Below are 14,078 nucleotides of genomic sequence, written 5' to 3'. Positions count from 1 at the left end.
TGTTATTCAAAAACGGAAGTAATATGGCACGCATTTTCCCTTTCTCCCTAAAACATTCCTACAAACAAGCACCAACTAAACACCCAACCACTAAAGAAACAAACCAACCTTATTGTTGGGTCACTGTTTGAGGTAATCCAAACACCTGCAAAATTGTTTGCATAGATTTTATTCTCTATGAATTGTCCTCTTCCTTTTTCATGAACATAGATTCCTCCAGTCTGACCGTGATGGATTTCACACCGAACTACTGTAGGGTTGGCATAAGCTTTGACCTCAAAGCCAGCTATCCTGTTTCTATGTATGTTGCAGCTTTCAAAATAACCCTACACAAAACAACACACAAAGTTTTCTGTAAGAAAATCTTTTTAAAATATGAGAAAAAGATTGTAGTTATAAAATGCTCTCCCTAAAGCTTGGGAATCTAAAAAGAAAAAAAAAAGATAGCCATGTCTACAAAAAGTACCATTATTGCTATAGATCTAGGTAATTACATAGCCATCATCACTGTAGCATAAGCATCTTCCAAGTAAGTAAAATGAAACAAATCTTACATTAATTAAGTGAGAAAAGATTTCTTTGTATTGCTATCTATTAAGGAATTTGTGTGTCTACTTTCAGTATTCTAGTGCTGCGTATTTGGAATTGTCTTATACTAATATTGCTGAGAGTCAAATTTAAAAAACACATACCAAAATTGCTATTTTAAGAAATTGCTCTATTGAATCTGTATTTTGTTAGTTTACCAAATTGAACAACATAAAAAATAACTTAAGACTTTACTTGTGTTTCCCAAATACACTGCAATCAAAACCAAAATAAGAACTAGTTTAGGTGCTGATTCTGAAAAGTGATTAATTTTATTAGACTTCACTGTGACTGCTCATCAAAGTAAAGTTACTTCTTAAAAGTCTTTTCAAAATTGCACCTGAAAGACCTAATCCAGGAAAGCACCAAAGGGAAATTAATCAAAGGGAACTGGGTGCTTAACCAAAAACAAACAAACAAACAAAAAAAATCAATCAATCTAAAAGAGCAAATTATTCCACATGGAAAATTGGGGCAGAGGGAGGGGAGAGGAGAAGAGGCATGGCGTCAAGCAGCATTCTGTTTCCAAAATAAAAGTTTGTTTATATGTCTTCTTTTCAGGCCTTTTTCTTGGTCCTTATTTATTATTAGTGGTCTGTGAAGAAATAGAATCTGTTCCTACTGATTATTCCTTAGTCATAGTCTTGTTTATGGTTTCAATCATTTCCAGAGCAACTAACTGTGATGTTAAACTGACACATTATTACTTCATGTGAGAAAAATGCAACAAACGTCTTTTAAAGAAAAGGATTTTTTTTCACAAAAACATCCCCAGTAGTAATAATAAAAATATTAACACATCTTAAGTGTTTTTCAAATGATTCTCCATGAGATGCCTGCAAATCTTGAAATGAAAGTTGAGTACTAATGAGAAACAATTTAAGAGTAGGATACTCAAATTAGTGAGAAAAATCCTCAGAATCTAGCTCCATGCATTGCTGCAATTATAAAAACAAACCAACCAACCCATTAAAATTGCATAAGCAAAGGAAAAGAATATTTGTACTATTTGCCCTACTGTCATCCTCCAATTACTAGTATTTTCTTACTGCATTTTAGTGGAGAAAAGAGTATTTGAATTACTCATTTACTTCATTTCCTTTTTAGATTGGTTTTCAGAATCCCTTCCCTCCCCCGAGTTCATAAACTGCCTTGATCAATGTTTTCAATATAAACTGAAAAAAAAAAACACGCTTTAATCTTCTTTCACAATTTCAGGTAATCAAGGTAAAGTCTGAAGACCTAAATGACACCCTTCCCAATAAAATAGCCAACATTTCCCAAGAGTGACTAATGACTTGAGATGTCCAACTTCCGACACCCTAAAAAGGGCTGTCTTTCAATGGCAGGTACTGACTGAAACAGTGTCCCTTATGGGGTGTGACGTTTTGGGGCTCACCCAGGCCAATAAGGTAGGGGTTCTTAACCTTTTTCTTTCTGAGGCCCCCCTCAACATGCTATAAAAACTCCAGGGCCCAGCATGGGAATGGGTGTGGGGGGGGACTCAGGGCTTCAGGCTGGGGGGGGGCCTTGGGCATAGGCGTAGTTTGACTTCTATTTTGGGGGGACAGGTTAGGGGTTGGGCCAGCTCTGCACAGCACGGTCCAGGAAGGCAGCACCACCTCCACCCCCTGATTCACCTCAGCAGGCCACCCAGCCTGTCTGAATTGTGTGTGGTGGGGGGTTCAGCTCAAAACGTTTGAAAACTGCTCAGGGTACAAGGAGGGGGTAGCTAGGGGCTGTGTGCAGGTGGGGGGGGGAGCTCAGGATGCAGGGACAGGGTAGCTAGGGGCTGTGTATGGGCAGGAGGGTAACTCAGGATGCAGGGAGGGGACAGCTAGGGGCTGTGTGCCAGGAGGGCTCCCCTGTGGTCACTGCTCCCCAAGAGCAGTGCCAACCACAGAGTGGGGTCCCCCTGCCTGGGCAGCTCTTACCGACTGCGAGAGCTGAGGAGCAGCCGCAATCCCAGGCACCAGCTGCAGAAGGGGGAATGCCGTGGCTGCCTGCTCCATAGCTGCCCGCACTGCCTGACTCTGGCTTCCCACCTCCTACCTGGCCAGGGGGTGTAGCCTCAGGGGCGGGGAGGGGAAGGGGGTGGAGCTGCCCCCAGGACTTCCCCACTCTGGCACTGCAACTAGTGCTCGGCTTTTCAGCCCTGCGGCAAGGGGCACCGAGGCTCAGGGTTTCAGCCCCGCGGTGAGGGGTGCCGGGGCTCAGAGTTTCAACCACGGGGTTCTGTGGACCCCTGGTGGACCACCGCTGCAGTAAGGGTTCAATCAATGTATGCCTGGCCACCCTGGGTGTCTTATGCCTGTGCAGCTTTCTTTCAGAGTTGTGACCCCAAAAGCTTGCCAGCAGCCCACAAGCCTCACCCTGACTTTGCCCAACTTGGATAATCCTTGCCGTCTGACCTTAGTACTCTTCCAGATCTAAATTCATACCAAAACCGTCTTCCTGCAAGGTCCAGTCCCTCTCACTGGACCCTCTCAGAAAAAGTATTAGGTTCACATATGTTCCCAACATTGCTTTCAATGTTCCCGTGAACCTCTCACCAAGCCATTTGTCTCTAGCTGAGCTGAGGCAGCCTTTAGTTGTTTCACTCCACATAATTTACTGAATAGCTGGGACATGAAATTTGATAGATTATCTGATAAAATCTCTTCACTATGCTGCAAATAGTGAACGAGATGCCACAGTATCAACCTCTAGGTTAGTTAGTGTAACTGCTTTGGGGTATCTAGTGGCAAAATCCACTACTACCAAGGTACGTTTTTTTCCTGTTTGAGTAAGACGCAGCATTGGGCCCACAATGTCCATTGCTACCCTATACAATGCCTCTTGTATCACAGGTAAGGGGGGGCAGGGGACTTTTTGGGGTCCTACAGGTCTCCTCTTCGGACATAAATCACAAGGTCTGTAATAGGTGCCCACATCATTCTGTATCCCTGGCCAGTAAAATTTTTTCTTTAACCTCTCATTGGTTCTATGTGCCTGCAAGAGACGAGCAAAAGGACAATAATGTGCTTAGCAACATTAAAACCCCATGGTGCTGGGCAGGCACAACTACTTGCTTGTAAGGTTTCCGAGGGCCTCTATCTTTCCCCAGGAAAGCTTCCTTCCTCAATCTCCCTTCCTCATTTTTTCCCTTCACTGGTGTCCCCTTAAGGATGTACCCACAGATGCTGTCTAGCATGGGGTTTGCTTTGTGCTCACTGGAAAACCCTGGCTGCAGACAACCAGAATACCCTCTCCAGTTACAGGGGACAACTTCTCCCTTTTCGGATCTGTATGCTCACTACTCTCCTCTGCTATGCAGGAGTGACCTGGACCTCCCACCATACCTGAAAGCACATTGTTTTCTCCTGCTGAGCTGGGGCTGTACCCCTCTCCCCCACTGCTGCTTCTTTGTCTGCACTATCCGCTCCTGAGATTACAGAACAACATTCTTTTTTGCTGCACCATTTTAGACAGACAAAATATCATTTCCTACAAGAATTGCTGTTGGAATACTGTCAAGTAGACCAACTTTCAAAAGTTTCCACCAGATCTTCCCACCTCACATGTGCTTTAGCCAAAGGTACAGGGAATTTGTATTGTCTCAGTTCTAGAAATTCTGAATTCTCCCCAGGGAGCATGTATGATTGTCTAACCATGCTTTCCCTGACCAAAGAAATTAGTGCACCAGTCTCTCTTCTCTGAATGCATTAAGCTTTAACAAATTCCATGTCCACCTCCAATGGGTCAGACCTCCCAAAATAATCAGGTGACCTGCAGGTACCTCTTGGGATTCTGTGTTAAGGACAGCTGCATTAACCTGGTTGGATGGAGCATGGGCTTGGCTTTTTTTCAGCTCAAGACAATTATTCCTCAAGTATTCAGTGGAATTGCACATAAAATATCTTCTTAGACCATTCTCCTCTACAGGGGCCTGCATGTGAGATCCTAATGGGGAGTTCCTAGGCTCTCAGCCACCCTCTCCCTTCCCAGAGACAAAATGCCGCACCCCCTATAAGTCTGGGCTTCTGTCCCTTCCCTCTTCAGCTTACACTCAGTGGACATTCTGGCTTGCATATAGGAATAAGCCAGAACTGCTGTTTTTTGGACAGGTTCCAGAGATTTATCCCAAATAGCATGTCTGATTTCTTCAGAACGTATGCTCAGGAACAGGTCCTGTGCAGAAAGATCAAACAATTGTTCATATTTCTCTGCTCATCCCCTTCCTGAGAGCTTAGTAATCAAAGTTGGAATTTCTTGTCCTCTAGAACTTTATGAACCTCACATAGCCTTTCAAAAGTGGTAAAGTATTCTTCAATGCAGTCTACTTCTATGTATGCAAGGCACAACTTGTTCCAGCTGTGTGTTCCTTGGAGAGGGAGAGTACCCGTGGGCTGTGGGATCTGCCCCTGCCCATCCTTTATGCTTTAGCCTTTCCTTCTCTTTTGGGGCTTCTCTCTCTTTCAGCTCCACCGTTTGTTGGTGTGCAGCTGCTTCCTTCGCTATCTCTAATTTTCCATGGAATGTTTGTATGCTTCTTCTTGCTATTGCTTTTCTGCCTTCCTCTCCTTGGCTCTCAGGTCAGCCTCCCATTTTTGGTGTTCAAACTCCTCTTTTATTCTAAGAATGCTCTAGCCTAGCCAGATTCAACTTTGTACGTAGCTTTCCTGATGCTCATGTTTATGCTTCAGTTTTGTTCTCTGTCCCTTACCCGAGACAAAACAGAAAATAATGAAACTAACCTCTTTTTAACCTGTCTCCAGCCTTTTCACTTATGAATCACTTTAAACAAGTTTATCAATGCTGAAAGTGTGAATCTCAGTTAATCATCAAACTGTGTTCCTCGTTCAACTATATCACCATGACATTTTGGGGTTTACCCAGGCCAGTCAGGAGTTCAGACTTGCAATCTTGGGTGTCTTGTGGCTGTGCAGCTTTGGTTCAGAGCCCTGACCCCAATAGCCTGCCAGCAACCCACAAGCCTCACTCTGTCTTTGGCCATCTTGAATACTCCTTGCAGGTTGAACTGAGTACCCTTCCATCCCTGAATTCACACCCAAATCATCCTCCTGCAAGGTCAGTCCCTCTCACTGGAATCTTACAGAAAAAATGTTAGGTTCACTGCCTCAATAGAAACAGTACAAGTTCAGTTCAGACTTGAAATTAGACGAAGGTTTCTGACCGTCAGAGGGGTGAAATATTGGAACGGCCTACCGAGGGAAACGGTGGGGGCGACGGACCTGTCTGGTTTTAAGATAAAGTTAGATAAGTTTATGGAGGGAATGGTTTAATGGTAAAACATAGTAGTCAAGGAAAGCCAAGCAATGGTGGGTAAATAGTATAATGGCTAACGGGGTCGGGCTGGAGACTCTTGCCTATATGCTCGGGGTCTTACTGATCGCCACATTTGGGGTCGGGAAGGAATTTTCCTCCAGGGCAGATTGGCTGAGCCTCTGGAGGTTTTTCGCCTTCCTCCGCAGCATGGGGCAGGGATCTCTAGCAGGAGGGTCTCTGCCGATTGCAGTCACTAAAAACAGGATTGGGGACTTCAACAGCAGAGTCCAGGGAAGGGGTAGGGACGGTTCTATGGCCTGCAGCATGCAGGGGGTCAGACCAGATGATCATAATGGTCCCTTCTGACCTTAAAGTCTATGAGTCTATGAGTACAACATTTCAACCTTGTTAGCTTACTAGAAGCACACACTTCACTGAACTTACCCAGCACTGATGATTTCTAATGAAAGAAAAACAAGAGCATGGATTAAGTGATACCAAGTAAAAGAGATAAAGGCAGAGATGGTTACAAGCAAATAAAAGTGAAAGTACGCATTTAAAAGTCAGACTTAGGCTAGCAAGATATAGTCTTTATTAAAGATGGTTTCTCTCACCCCAAGTCTTCTTTCTAGCTTTTTACTGGCTGGCCTGGCCAGGACCCAGGACAGAGATCAAATCGCTTTGTTTTGTCTCCTTAAAGTGAAGGACAATTGAGGGATTTGATCCCCCTCTCTTTATAGTCCAGTGAACCTTTGAAATGTATTCTTCTGAAAGGTACCCCCAGCTAAAGTTCATTAGTTCATGCAGAGTAAAGAAGCCATGAGGTCTGGAAGATAAGGCTCCATGCTGGTTCTTTCCTGCTGATGGTTGCTATTATGCAAAATTATCTCTTCCTGCTGCAACCTCCAATACAAATGAATAGCCCACTGAATTTGGGCCACACCCAGTTTGACGTGTCAGTCTTTATCCTTTGGCTGGAGAAAACCTGTTTATTAACTCTCCCTGACATGCCTGATTTAAATACCTTTTAGTCTCAGATTTTAAAGCATAATTATCCATAAGTATCTAAATTCACATACATCACTAATACATGTTTTACAATTATATTATTGACCAGTATGTTATTAGTTTTCAAATTATACCTCAACAAGGCATATTCTGTACAAAAATCATTGCAACAGTCTGGGGGTGTGTGAATACAGGGGTGCATAGGGTCACAAGGGGTCTAAAGTTGGGCACCCAAAAACTGAGGCATTAACAATCACTATTCACTTTTTAAACATTTTCCTCCTGTAACACTGGTCTACAATTTTTGAGAAGTCGTCTGCTTCAGAGATAAAATGTGCTATTTATTATGTATTTCGATGTGCTGAATTCAAATATGACAATTAAAACAACTGATTGGCTACTGTTTCTAAGATATTTAAGTTTTTACATTTTATGTCTATGTATATTGTGTAGATAGTAGAGTTTTAATCATAAATTGTAAACCTAGGTCTTTTCATGTGTTTATGATTGCTTTACATGATAATATTTCACCTGTCCTGTTTATGTAACACTTTAAAAATCAGCAAAAGGGTTATATAAATAAAATTTATTATGAAACAAAAGGCAAAAAACTATTATGTACATAGTTTAGTCCTATTCAGTGCCTACTCGGCGCTTCTTGGCTTGTCTCTTGTATTCATTAAATGGAGCATCTCTTGTCACATAGTCTGCAAGCATTGATGGGCTCCATTTGCCCTGATAGCGTTTCTCCACTGTTGCAATGTCCTGGTGAAATCACTCGCCGTGCTCGTCGCTCACTGCTCCGCAGTTGGGTGGAAAAAAATCTAGATGAGAGTGCAAAAAATGTATCTTTCGTGACATGTTGCAACCAAGGCTTTTGTGTGCCTTGAGGAGGTTTTCCAACAACCTGTAGTTGTCTGCCTTGTTGTTTCCGAGAAAATTTATTGCCACTAAGTGGAAGGCTTTCCATGCCGTCTTTTCCTTGCCACGCAGTGCATGGTCAAATGCATCATCTCGAAGAAGTTCACGAATCTGAGGACCAACAAAGACACCTTCCTTTATCTTAGCTTGACTTAAACTTGGAAATTTTCAACGGAGGTACTTGAACGCTGCTTGTGTTTTGTCAATGGCCTTGACAAAGTTCTTCATCAGACCCAGCTTGATGTGTAAGGGTGGTAACAAAATCTTCCTTGATTCAACAAGTGGTGGATGCTGAACACTTTTCCTCCCAGGCTCCAATGACTGTCGGAGTGGCCAATCTTTCTTGATGTAGTGGGAATCTCTTGCACGACTATCCCATTCGCAGAGAAAACAGCAGTACTTTGTGTATCCAGTCTGCAGACCAAGCAAAAGAGCAACAACCTTCAAATCACCACAAAGCTGCCACTGATGTTGGTCATAGTTTATGCACCTCAAAAGTTGTTTCATGTTCTCATAAGGTTTCCTTCATATGGACTGCATGACCAACTGGAATTGATGGCAAAACATTGCCATTATGAAGTAAAACAGCTTTAAGACTCGTCTTTGATGAATCAATGGACAGTCTCCACTCATCTGGATCGTGAACGATGTTGAGGGCTACCATCACACCATCGATGTTGTTGCAGGCTACAAGATCACCTTCCAGGAAGAAGAATGGGACAAAATCCTTTTGATGGTCACGGAACATGGAAACCCTAACATCACCTGCCAGGAGATTCCACTGCTGTAGTCTGGAGCCCAACAGCTCTGCCTTACTCTTGGGTAGTTCCAAATCCCTGACAAGGTCATTCAGTTCACCTTGTGTTATGAGGTGTGGTTCAGAGGAGGAGGATGGGAGAAAATGTGGGTCCTGTGACATTGATGGTTCAGGACCAGAAGTTTCATCCTCTTCCTCCTCTTCGTCTGACTCAAGTGAGAATGATTCTGGTGCATCAGGAATCGGCAGTCTTTCTCCGTGGGGTACTGGGCATATAGCTGATGGAATGTTTGGATAATGCACAGTCCACTTTTTCTTCTTTGACACACCTTTCCCAACTGGAGGCACCATGCAGAAGTAACAATTGCTGGTATGATCTGTTGGCTCTCTCCAAATCATTGGCACTGCAAAAGGCATAGATTTCCTTTTCCCGTTCAATCACTGGTGAAGATTTGTTGCACAAGTGTTGCAGCATATGTGTGGGGCCCACCTCTTGTCCTGATCTCCAATTTTGCAGCCAAAATAAAGGTGATAGGCTTTCTTAACCATAGTGGTTACACTGTGCTTTTGTGATGCAAAAGTCACTTCACCACAAACATAGCAGAAGTTATCTGCAGTGTTCACACAAGTACGAGGCATCTCTGCTCATTTTGGCTAAACAGAAATGTGTCCCTTTGCAAAATCAAACACTGACAAATAAGAGAGCACGGCACTGTATGATTTCTAGAGCTGATATAGGGCAATTTGTTCAGCAGAGTGATGTAAGCTTCGTTATGATTGCATCATCCATGACTTCTAGGAATAACATGATACAATTCATATCATGTATGACGCAATACCAGCTTCAGATTGCATCATTCATTTTTTTGCAAGTACTGTCCAAACCCAGTCATAGATTTATTCATAGATCCAGTCAAAGATGTATTTTAGTCATTTCTGGTTTAAATTGAGATCCCTTCCCTTTATAACTCGCCATTCCCAAGTCAAGGGTCGTATATACTGACCCAATAGCATATCTTGAAAACTAGAGCCAATCAACAATTGTAAGCATCATTTTTGTTCTCAGTGACCCAGAATTAATAAAGTTTGACTACATTTATTTCAGAAGCATTTTGGCTGTAGAGCAGTGTAATGTAATTAGGTTGTACCTCAACCAAAGATTCGGTCTAACCAATAATTTATAAAATCATCATCACACCAAAACATTTATTTTTGTAGCTCAAAGGAGGAGGAAACAACATTTAGTTAAAGCAAAATATGTAGCCTGATTTTAATCCAACTCAAGAAATGTACTGGGCAAAATGATGCCTCCTGTTCCTAAAGTTCCTTACTTGAAATAAGTGATTATAAAAAGAACAGGAGTACTTGTGGCACCACGGCTGCTACTCTGAAACCTGTGATTATAAAAAGTCACTTCCTTTTTTCTGTCATTCCTATTCAGGAGGGTATTGTAGTAAACAGTTTTTGCATTTACTTCATCCAAATCTCTCGAACATGAACTCTCTGAAAATCATTTTGTTTTCCAGATTGTTTATTGGCTTCTTGGGTACTACATTTTAATGGAGGTAGATTTACCACAGCTGATGAAAAAGTGTGTGCACCCTCAATTGCTGGCAGTTTTAATACTCTCACTGATTCATATCAGGTAGCTCTGCAATTGTCTTAACCTACTAATCTAGCAGTGGATGCCTCTGTGATGAAATAAAGGATTTATCTAGACTGGGTTTAGCAAAGACCTGGCACCTTCTCTGCTGCTTAAGCTTATCAAAGAAATTAGAAACAGAAGATACATATCTAGATCATCTAGCTAATCCACCTCACCCTCAGTACAGAACTGTCTAAGAATTAACAAATAAATCCATTAGTTTATGAGTTGAATTAAATTCTTTTCGTTCTTTAAGAAAACTAGCACCCTGTGTCAGACTTTTCTTTGTTCCAGATAATCTTGTTTAGACGTGTATCTATACTTCAACTAATAGAGAGGTGTGTCATGATTACATCAGGTGCAATGAGTAGGGTTTTTGGTTTTTTTTTTTGAAAAAATAAATAAACCTCTACCCTGATATAATGCGACCCGATATAACACGGGTTCGCATACAAGGTGGTAAAGCTCTGACACGCTGCTCTGAGCAGCGTGTTAAGGGTGCCGGGCCAGGCTGGGGCCGAGGGGTTGGATAAGGGGCAGAGGGTGTCAGAGGCGGTCAGGGCCCCCCCCCCCCCAGAGTCTGGGAGGCAGGAGCTGTGGGGAGGCACTTTTGGGGGCCCTGCAGTCCCAGAGTGGCCCTAGGGATTAGCGGGGGGTCGGGAGCAGCCCGCTCCGCTTCCCTCGCCCAGGCCCCAGCCGTGTTGCTTGGGGGAGAGGGCTTGGGGGAAGGGATCCCCCCCGCACTCACCAGCAGCAGCAGAAGTGGAGCAGTCCGGCCCCAGCCTGCTCCACTCTGCCACCTCCCAGCCGCGGCACTCTGCTTCCCACCGCAGGTGAGTACGGGGGCCGTCCTTTCCCCAACCTCCCTGCAATGGGTTGTGGAGTCTCTCAGTGCGCCACCAGTGCTGCTGTAGTCTCCGAACGCATGGAGAAGAAGCACCTTGAGCTAGTGGCTTGACCTGGGGGAAACCCCCATGGGTTCCAAAAGGGCCATTGTAAGGGTGGCTTCAGTCCCCACCGGCCAGTATTCTGGGGTATCATTGCTCCTAGTGCTCCCGAAGTCAAAGATGGGTGCAGGGATTGGCGCGTAGTCCCCAGATGGTATTGGTGTCTCAAAAAGTCAGATCGGGAATCTGAGCTTGAAGATAAGGAGCCAGCGAATACCACTAGGGGAAAAATTTCCTGACAGCTGTGCTTGCGGCACGCACATACCTAAATTGGAATGGACATGTGCAAGCACTCGAAGAAGAACTGGTCTCTTGCAAAATGGCTGCCATCTCCTATTGCTCTCAGCTGGACTGAAGCAACAAGATGCCCTGAGTGAGCAAAAAGGGCCACTGTCTCCATTCCGCTATTCTCCAAAGAGCTCCTCTCTGCTTAACACGGAGCCACCATCTTTCCTAAGAGTAGCTTGGCCTCACTTCTATTCGAAACAATGGGAACAGAGCAGACTTTTTTCAGGTGAGGTAAGGAGACAGGGAGCAGAGCTGAAGGTGCTGCCTACTCATTTTCAGGAGACGCCCAAGAACTATGGTGGGGCAGAATTTACTTAGGGAAGAGGAAGACCCCCAAATTGTTTACTTCACTGACTAATTCTATTTGGAAGATCAGAATAAAAGAGAGAAGTAATTTCTCTCAGGGGTGGGGTATCCAGCCTTTCCGCCTATTCTGGGCACCAGCTATCACTGAATAAAATTGTTTTCTTATAATACAAGTTGAGAGCTAAATAATACACTAATAGGAGGCCCATGCTTTGAAAACAGATGTTTATTTCAATGTAAAGGAAATTCACAAGTAATATTCTGACTGCTCCTTTCAACAGCACCAAGAATTCTGGTATGTAATAAATTCAGCTTTGTCCTTTGAAGCCAGTTTTAATGTGGTTGATTGTTCTTCTCTTTATCCACGTAAGAAATTGTGAAGCAAAGCTTGATGCAAGCAAGGGGATACATCTTTTAGAAACTTCAAGGACTGCTTACTGAAAATCAATCAAATCAATAAATCGATCTCCACTTGCTGGTTTTATCACAGAGTTTTGTGGCATATGCTGATGGTTCAGAAAGTTGCTGCAAGATTTACAAGTACTATGTTTTCAGCATTAAGCACTCACATTTGACAGTTTTATTTGTTTCATGTTAAGCAACTTATTGTCTAAGCATTGCTCTTCTGTTTAACGATTATATCTTCCCCATCAAAGCACCACCTAACATCTTTCTTAAGAACAGCAAATATACTGCTCTTAACTACCAAACTGAAGTCTCAGTTACTGGGTTTTTATTTCTTCTAGAGTGCCTTTCAAAGAAAAATGAAATGACTAAGACTTTTCAAAAGTTCAGTTTTTGTTCAATATGGTTTTAGGTACTAAGTTATCTTGGATGCTTTCATGCAGGGTTTCACAGAAATGTAAGATTGGTTATTTTTCAGAGAATGTACAATTTTTGTTATTCCTTTGAAAGGTTGCTAGCCTGAAAAAGGAGCATGCAACAACCAAGTATAAGAATATAGAAAGGGATTCAGCCAAGCAGGTCAATGCCCATACTCTATTGTGGCAGAAGAAAGAGCCTAGAGAAGCGCCATAGCTATCTGATGGAGAATTCCCACAGCATAGGCACTGCATAAGGATGCCATACTGGCCTTATGCAGAAATCCTCACATGCCCTAACTGTAGGGAACATGCTGGGGGAGACAGGCCAGCTGGGAGGGATTTGCTGGGGCTGGGCTACTGTGCACAGTACTATGAAGATTCTCTTATTGGTGCTGCTGCTGCTGGACTCCACCATCCCTCAACAGCCCAGCACCAAACACAAATCGTGGCTTGAAGCTACCTTAACCCCACCACCTCCTTGGCTGTGCCTGACCATAATGTCCAAGAAGTCCAACACAGTACCTATAATCTGTATAACATGTGACCTAATCTCAGCAGCTAATCACTAACTAATTATCAGTGAATCTTTACAATATGCAGCCCCTGCTAGCTGCCTAGGCTGGAATATGGTCATTCATGTAAGCCTTTAAGTACACTTATTTTGCTAAAATGGGAATCCCTAACCATGTTGCTATGCCTCAAAAAGCTATTCCTCCCTCCCCTTTCTCTGCCCAGTTAGATATCCGACAGTGCACATCTACACATGATCATGGAACCATTACTTTGTATGCCTGAATCTCTGATGATTCTATCTTTGATAAGTTAGCTCTCCTATACTTGGAAATATCAAAATGTGAACTGGTTTTAAATTACCAGTATTTATTTTTTTTTTTTGGGGGGGGGGGGGGGGGAGAAGTTCTCTACCGATGTCCTGGATAGACACATAGGCCAGAAAGGCTGCCAAAGCAGAGTGGGTGGTGAAAATCGCCAGGGGTGGCATCTTTGCTTGGTCATACCAGAAGCAAATACAGGCAGCGATCCAAGAAGAAATTCTTTGAGTTGATACAGAGCGACCTTTCATCCTGTCAGCCACAGTGATGAATAATTGCATTAACTTATGGAATGGCTTGTTCCTATTAATGTAGAAGCCCTCATGACATCCAGGACATGTAGCCTGCGCTCCTCCTCTGATTTATGCGGCTTCGGAAAGAAGACCGGTAAGTAAATGTCCTGGCTCAAACAGAACTGAGAGATGGCCTTAGGAAGAAAAGCCAGGTGTGGCCTTAGCTGGACCTTTTCCTTGTAGAAGACTGTGTACGACAGCTCTGAGGTGTGTGCCCGAAACTCGGATACCCAGCAGGCCGATGTCACCATGATCAGGAACATGACCGTCCAGGAGAGGAGAAGGAGAGAACAGGAAGCCAAAGGCTCGAAGGAAGGACCCGTGAGCTGCGACAGCACCAGATTCAAGTCCCATGGAGGAACAGGGTCCCTAACATGTGGGTAAAGGCTTTAGACCCTTAAAG

The 14,078-nt window shown here is 43.5% G+C and overlaps 1 protein-coding gene across 10 annotated transcripts in view; it reads right to left on the bottom strand.

Moving 5' to 3' along the window:
- The window catches only part of FBXO11 (F-box protein 11), a 186,846-nt gene that overhangs the window by 9,858 nt on the left and 162,910 nt on the right, over positions 1–14,078 (bottom strand). For all 10 annotated transcript variants that reach the window (XM_065590759.1, XM_065590754.1, XM_065590763.1 and 7 more), the window contains one exon: positions 109–326. In XM_065590759.1, the coding sequence (XP_065446831.1) occupies positions 109–326 (218 nt within the window). The remainder of the gene's footprint in view (positions 1–108; positions 327–14,078) is intronic.

The sequence above is a fragment of the Chrysemys picta genome, chromosome 3 (genome assembly GCF_011386835.1).
Source record: "Chrysemys picta bellii isolate R12L10 chromosome 3, ASM1138683v2, whole genome shotgun sequence".
NCBI classification, from domain to species: Eukaryota; Metazoa; Chordata; order Testudines; family Emydidae; genus Chrysemys; species Chrysemys picta.
Note: the sequence above shows the minus strand (reverse complement) of the source record. Positions and strands in the feature narration are given on the sequence as shown.